At 46.6% G+C, this 8,118-nt stretch overlaps 1 protein-coding gene across 2 annotated transcripts in view; it reads left to right on the plus strand.

Moving 5' to 3' along the window:
* The window catches only part of plpp3 (phospholipid phosphatase 3), a 28,552-nt gene extending 20,675 nt beyond the window's left edge, over positions 1–7,877 (plus strand). For both annotated transcript variants that reach the window (XM_023420117.2, XM_023420116.2), the window contains exons 6-7: positions 478–654; positions 5,545–7,877. In XM_023420117.2, the coding sequence (XP_023275885.1) occupies positions 478–654; positions 5,545–5,673 (306 nt within the window). In that variant the 3' untranslated portion in view covers positions 5,674–7,877. The remainder of the gene's footprint in view (positions 1–477; positions 655–5,544) is intronic.
* Positions 7,878–8,118: the final 241 nt, after the last annotated feature.

Raw genomic sequence — 8,118 nt, forward strand, 5'->3', positions numbered from 1 at the left:
GGTGGGGGGGGGGGGGAGAGAGGGGAGAGAGTTCATCCCAACAAAGTCTGGAAACATGCAGATTACATGCACATACTGTATGTGTGTGTGTGTGTGTGTGTGTGTAGCAGTGGCTCTCTGTGGCCTGCTGTTTTTACAGCTGGGGTGTTGGATCAGTCACATCCGGGTCTCAGGCAGCGCAGTGTGTGTGTGTGTGTGTGTGTGTGTGTGAGAGTTTTGCCAGTCTGCCCACTGATTCTGTCTAGACCTCTGAGACAGTAATAATACACACACACACACACACACACACACACACACACACACACACACACACACACACACTCACACAGCAGGGTTAAAAAGGCAATACAACTTTTTCATGATATTTCAGCCAGGTGTGTGTTCAGGGTTGGGGGGGCGGAGCCATCAGTAGAATGATATGGATGACATGTGACCTCACCTGTGTGTTCTCCTCTTCTTCCCGCCCTCTCTCTCCAGTTCTATCTCCAGTCCAGGTTCACTTGGCACGGCGCCCGTCTGCTCCGCCCGCTGCTCCAGTTCACCCTGTTGATGATGGCATTTTACACCGGCCTATCACGCGTCTCCGATCACAAGCACCACCCGACTGACGTCCTTGCAGGCTTTGTGCAGGGAGCCCTGGTGGCCTACTGCATAGTGAGTGCAACACAGAAACACAAAGACACACACACACACACACACACACACTGTCTGTGACGTGCACCTTCTCTTTACCTGAGCGACGGGATCCCACTGAGTTTCCCTCCACGCTCCCTCCTTCCACTCCTCCTCTTTGCTTTGGCTGAAATGGAGCAGGCAGTGAAGTGAGGAGAATCTGATTCCCTTTAATGAATAACACATTGCTTAGAGTCAGGAGTGTGTGTGTGTGTGTGTGTGTGTGTGTGTGTGAATCCATGCTCTGCAACCTTCTTCACTACTTCTGTGACACATCGTCGCAGCAGTTGCCAGATGATTTTCGTAACCCTGATCATTACACTAAGCTGCACGGAGCCAAGGAAAATTGAATTCGGGTTGAGAGGAAAATAGAGGGAGTGTAAAAAGAGAGAGAGGGAGCAGGGGGAGAGAGAGGATTAGCCTTTGAAACAGGAATGAGGCTGTTAATTATTTTGGGTTTTTTATTTGGCGGCTCTGGTTCTATCAGCACAGCAGGCTGCAGCTAAACTCTGCTGCCTCTGGGAAAAGTATGGAAAGACACACTCACACACACACACACACACACACACACACACACACACACACACACACACACACACACACACACACACAAGACCTTTACCTTTCTACAGGGTCCAAATCATGAACGTGGAAAAGATTAGATTCATAAAATTCAGCAAGACCTTAGTAGTGGCGCCTAGGCAGATCTTGGCACAGCTGAAATGCACACACACACACACACACACACACACACACACACACACACACACACACACAGGGCTCTTGAATACCAGGATTACTGAAGGATCCAAAATGAACCCTGAGCAGAAATCAGAGCAACAATAGACAGTAACAGTCAGCAGCTCCTCCGCTGGGCGTAGCTCCTGGACGACTTCAGCTTTGACAAGAAAAAATAAAATAAAATAAAAGAATGTTTTCAGGAATATGCTCAGTGTGTGAGCCTGACCTCTGCATGGGCAGATCTGGCAGGAGGAGCGAAGGGAGGGAAGTGACAGCAGAGAGGAGCCTTGTCTCCATCTTGGCTCGAGACGAGTGTGGGCTTAATCCAACTCAACTATTCCACCACCCTCACCGAGACAGCTCCACACACACACACACACACACACACACACACACACACACACACACACACACACACACACACACGCACGCATACGTAGTCAAACCCCTGCCGATCACGGCGCTGAGGTTACTTTTACAATCCATGACGCCCCTTCTGATTGGCCCGGTCTCGGTAGAGACACACATCTGTGAGCACTTTAGCTCGGCTGTTGGAGGCTCTCCGTGAGCAGCGGAGCAGAAAGGACCTGACAGGAAGATGAGTGGAAGCACCAGAGAGGAGGTAGAAAGCCTCTGTGCCTCTGAGCTGCCAGCAGTAAGTACTAAATCAAAGTGTGAACGTCTCTAACTCCCGAGTTAACAAGTGCAGAGGTTCAGTCGTTGTTCTTTTAAATGTAAAGTTTGAAATGGAAGAACAGAAGCTCGAGTTCACACTTTGAAATCATGTCAGAGGGAATATTCTTCAGCACTCTGGGATGTTTCCACTGAAACAGTCTCGTTTTCTCATGAACAACGTCCGGACGTGATTCTTCTCTGCGTTGTCTGGAGTTTCACACTCGCAGCAGGAGATTCTCTGCGTCAGACGCAGTCTCACCAACTGGAAATGCTCTGATTGGTTCAGGTGAGCGGTGGCGTGCAGGAGGCAGGAAGGAAGCTCCTCCAGGTAACGTCTCCATCAGTTCAGTACGGTGGCCCAGAGAGCTCGACAGACAAAACACAAATCAGAAAACATCTTCAATATGAAAACAATCTGAATTTTATTGATTTATCTTTCTATTTATTTGTATATTTCCAGCTGTTTTACTGATATTTTATTCTATATTTTCATTTTAATAACTGACTTTTATTTATTTTATTTCTACTTTTCTTTTTGGTTTTATTCTCTTCCAAACATCTCCTCTATTTTATCCTTTTATTAGTTTATCTTTACTACTTTTTATGTGATTTTTAATATCTAACTTTCCATTTATGGTTTGATTCACCACATACATTTGTTTTAATATTTTTTATTATTTTATCTTTATTACTCTTTCTTTATCTTTGCTTTCCGTCGTCAGGGTTTTGTTGCAGTGTGTTGAGCTCTCAGGGCCACCGTAGTTCAGGGGTCGCAGTCTCATCAGATGTTTTTATGACGCAGACACAGTTGATATTTAAGAGCCCCACGGCACCCTGGGTAACGTGGTCCATTCATCAGTCTCCAGACACTGACACTTGTCACAGACACAAAACGTCGGTCTCTGATGTGCGATCGTGAACGTCACATGATGAGTTTTATGACCTTGTGGAAAAGTTTCTTCCTTTCCAAACACATTTCAGTAATTGTCTGTAGAGAAGTGTGTTGTTGCATGACTTTATTGTGTCTGCTGCTCCGCGTTTCCCCAGGCTGCAGTTTACCTCCTCGCCCCCCCCCCCCCACCAGTGCCAGTAAACGAACAATACAAACCAGGGACAAGTGTGGACACGTTCACGTGTAGTGACGTGTCAGACTGAGCATTTGTGGACTTTGCTGTGAGGGAATTGTTGAATTTAACCCGGTCGGTGAACTTGATGATGGATGGTGTCTGAGTCAGAATATGTAGATGTCTGTTTCCAGTCAAACTGTGTCTGCAGGGCTGCGATCCAGAAAATGGAGGGAACCACGACAGGAAGTGGTCCCTCTGTCCTACCTGGCGCTCGCTATCAGACGCAGTGACCCAGTTTCCCTCACGTGTCAGGACGAAGGTCATGAGGAGTGAAACCTGCAGGAAGCAGCTGTCGGGGAGAGAAAGCTGGTGCAGCGCTCGCTTGTGTTTTCACAGGTTCACTGTCACCGTGAGGAGAGGGGGGGTCAGGAGGAGGAGGAAAGAGGATTCAGTCCGTCCCTCGCTCCAGTTTAACCACACATGGACACGGGGGGGGGGCTCAGATGCTGAAGCAGTGTCTGTGTGGTCAGTGAACTTGTGTGGAGGCAGGAAGTCGTCTTTATCTCTGCACAGACACAACTCAAGTCAAATTCACATCAAAACACAGTTGTTTTTTTTAAAACCAATGCACAAATACAGTGAAACCCTGCGACACGTGTCAGTATTTACGCTGTGATCAGGCCTCTGTTCTCTCAACACTATATATTCAGTGGCATCTTTTGACCTACATTGGTGTGAGTGCAGTTACTGAGGTTAGGCTGCATATTCATATATTCCTCCGTGGTTTCATGTGCGTGCAAACAGTCAGTGTAATTCTTTGATTCGTTAAAAGGGGGTCTGGTGAGAAATGTGCTGGTTTTTTCTTAAAGACATTTACAGCTCCTGCAAATTAGTGCAGCCACTTCCTGTGTGACTCGTCTTCTTCATTAAAGACACAAACTCACACACACTCATTGACACAATACATCTCCTGGCCCATTACCTGAATCTCACGTGAACCTGTTTTGTTTCTGTCGAGTCTGCATCAATAGGCCTGCGTGTGTGTGTGTGTGTGTGTGTGTGTGTGTGTGTGTGTGTGTGTATATAGCATGCACAGGAAGTGGTGACTTGTGATAAGCTTCCCACCCGGGCAGGTTCAGGGCGAGATGGGTTGGTGCGGAGGTTGTGTGACGTGGACAGGAAACAAGCCTCCAACGTCGAGGCGATTCTCAGAGATGTGACTCATGTCTCTCTACACTCCTATAATTATATCATATGTAATATACAGCACCATATATGACGCACTGGACGCTCTACACAGACTAATGGCCGCAGACACAAAGAGTCCTTTTATAAGCATGAAAGCAGCTGCGCGCTGCGGAGGTATCTGTGTAGGTGTGATGTCATCCTTCAGTCAGAGGTCACCAGTAAAGGTCATTTTATGGTCAGTAAATGTCAGGCTGTGATAGAGGAGATTGTGTTAGTGCCAAGCCCACCACTCACAACGGGACAGGCTTTGTCTTATAAATAGATCTCTGACTGTAGGACGGACTCTTTCTGAGAAAACCACAGAGGAGCTGAGCTGCTCACTTGTGTTTGTTTCCCTGAGGACGTTCCTCTGAGAGATTGAATGGCAGCTTCCTCCCTCCTCATCTCCCTGGCACAGGCCTCGCCCTCCACTGGCACGGAAGGAAAAGCTGCTGCACTGCCAGTGATGTGTGTGTGTGTGTGTGTGTGTGTGTGTGTGTGTGTGTGTGTGTGTGTCTACAGCTGAAGCCACTTCTGCTCATGAGTGACCCCCGACCCGTGTGAGTGGAAGCGGTAATCCGCCGCTACAGTGGACAGTAGATTCCATGGTCCCACTTCCTGTCCACTCCTGCCCATTTTCCTGTTTGACATATGATGTCATCAGGATCTCAGGAAGAGATTTCTTTTCTGCCTGTTTTCTCTCTCTCTCTCTCTCTCTTCCCTCGTTTACCACCAGTGCCAGGCAGAGTGACCTCATCACTGATGTAAAAGGGGGAATTCACCCCCGGCATCATTAAACAGAGGATTAGACAGTGTTTACTAAATGTGATTGTGAGCTATAGTAAGATCACTTCCTCCAGCCTGATTACTCAGTGTTGCCAGACTGAACAAAGTGTTGGAGAAGGAGGTGATAGAGAGTTCATCATCAAGTCTCTTGCCAGCTCACGGCTGCCCGCAGACAGAGGAACATGCAGGTGCCTATTCCCATCAGCCGTGTTCAGACCTGCCGCTCTGTTTGGCGAAAGCAAATCAAAGGAGATGGTTGAACGAGCTTTATTCAAATGACGGTTCCGTGTTGTCTCTCTCACACGCATGTTCAAATGACCCACCGTCCACTGTCTGTGTCCTGACCTCGCTCTCTCTCCCTCTGTGCGTCCCTCAGGTGTTCTACGTGTCAGACCTGTTCAAGCCCGGGGTGAAGCCGGCCACGCCCCCGCCCTCCCCGATCAAGAAGGAGCTGCTCCCTTCATCCGACATCATCGAGAGGAACAACCACCACAACATGGTGTGAGAGAGAGAGAGAGCGAGGCCGCACCTCTTTCCTGCGACCGAGGAGCCAATCACAGCGCTGCTCACCTCCCATCGGACAGTAGAATGTAGCGACGAGAGACTGTAGCTGCTTCTCAAACGGCATCCTCCTCCTCCTCTTTGTGGCGCTCAGCCGGGCGCCTCGTGGACTAGGGTGTCAGATTTGAGATTTGCACAGCAGAGTCCACTCTCACTATCCAGACTTGTTATTTACTATCACGTTAACTACTAATCAACATTTTGAGCCCGTCGTTCTGAGCACAAGACAGGAAAGAATTGGAAGCTAGAAGACAAAATGAATTCAGAAACTATGATGACTTGACAGGCAGAGCTGAGGGTGTGGAGGTTTGATAGAAGTGTAAACCACGTAAAGAGAAAACACTTGTGAAGAAAATGAAGAAAAGAGACAAAATGAAAAAAAAAAAAAAGAAAAAAGACAAACCCCCTGCCGAGAGAGAGGTGACCTTTCCTCTCTGAACTCTCTGTGGCCTTGGAACGCTGTAGGACAACAACTTCCTTAGCTACGGGAAGGATATTACTGCAATAACTAGCAGCATAGAAATATTAACAGTATAGAAAAATTATAACTTATAGCACTGTTTTTAAGTCCATTGTCCATTATCACCACTCGCTGCCTGAGATGTCTGACTGAAAGAAAGTTTGATGATGCTGACGTCCACGAGACAGAAACACTGACTCCTAGACGCCGACTGAGCCTGGTGTGGTCGTCTCACAAGACCTCATACGAGCTAAAGCTAGCATAGCATAGCATAGCATGGCTGAAGTAACGATAACCCTGTCAGGATCACACGCTGATCTCTTGAGGCCTCCATGACTGATCTCAGAGCAGTCCTCTGGCTGTCCTTCAAACCTTTAGCATTGGAAAGTGAAGCCCTCCAACCTCATATACCTCTGTCTCCAGATCGAGCACGTCAGGCTTTTTTGTAGTGGACTGTCAGTGCGGCCCAAACCCGGGATGTTGCATTTCTTGAGGGTTAGATGTAGTAAAGGGGGGAGGGAAAAGGGAGGGGGGGGGGTATTTTCTGTGGAAGGAGGGAGACAGATCTCACAGTCTCTCCCCCACACCCAGCACCTGTACAGGAGGTGTGGCTGTGCCATGCCACTCTCTGGTGTTGGGGCCATGTGTTCAGCTTCCCAAACAGGAAGTAGAATGGGTGGGCAGAGTGAAGGGGCGTGGTCTGTCACCGTGGAAAGAGGGTGATGATTTACAGCTAAGCTGGCACATTATTTTGGGATGACTTGGGCTCTTTCCGCTGGCAGGGAGGGGCCTCTCACCCGCCCAATCACTCATTGGCAATGGATGTTTATCTCTCAATGTGTGTGTCTGTGTGTGTGTGTGTGTGTGTGTGCTGTACACTCTTGTGCTTGTGTGGGTACGCTTGTGCTTGTACATGTACACCTTGTGCGTGTGAATGTGCGTGTGAATGTGTGTGTACATATGTGTGAGCGCTGTGCCCTGTGAAATCAACCCCCCCCCCTTGATAAACTACGTGTGTCAAATGAAACACACACAGTCAGCTGTGCCAAGTAAGTGTGTGTGTGCGTGTGTGTGTGCCTGTGTGTGTGTGTGTGTGCCTGTGTGTGTGTCAGAGAGCAGGTGAACGTTATAAAAACTGTGGATCTAGTATTTTTATTCTCTGCTGAGAAGCATCTTTAACCTTGTGTTTATAGCCTGTCCTGTATAATCACTAACAGTTGTACAGACACAGAAGCCCTTTTTATTTACAGCCGACTCAGACATCCTCCTCCAACAACACACTCCGCCATGTTGCACATCTTTCTCATCGTATAGTCCGTCCTATCATTTCACAAAGCCGTTTTCACTCTTTTTTTTATAAATATATAAATAATGTATAGATCACTAAAATTAACATGTTTAGATATATCCACTATGATTACAGACCTGTGTTCTTTACAAAATGCTGCTTAAAAAGCATCGATTGACAGATTTTTGTATTTAGACAACTAAACTATTGTAGATTGTAATAGTTATGTTTGTAATGCATTCAAAAAATACATCCACAACTGTATTAAAATTCAATATTAGTATTTTTGTATTGTCTTGTTTTTTTGTACAAAAGAAATAGTAGCAAAGCTGTTTTTTCTGCTAAATGTACTTAGCTCTAATACATGTGCTTTTAAATAAAAAGCTCATTATGAACACAACTTGGTTCGTCTTGACTGTAAATTTTACATTTTGACTAAAGGTAATTGTATATGGCTTAATGGACTTTTGCTGTCATTTTTTATAAAGTGTATTTATTGTTTTTGTTCAAGTACAGCAGCATCTTCCAACCTACAAACACACAGCCACAACAGACACAAAGAAACAACTAAAACAAACAACAAACTTGTTCACCATAAAATATGACATTACTCATTTGCAGAGTCCCAATATGTTCCATCA

This window comes from Seriola lalandi, unplaced genomic scaffold, assembly GCF_002814215.2.
Source record: "Seriola lalandi dorsalis isolate HSWRI2012SDOR001 ecotype SW California unplaced genomic scaffold, Sedor1 jcf7180002054618, whole genome shotgun sequence".
NCBI lineage: Eukaryota > Metazoa > Chordata > Actinopteri > Carangiformes > Carangidae > Seriola > Seriola lalandi.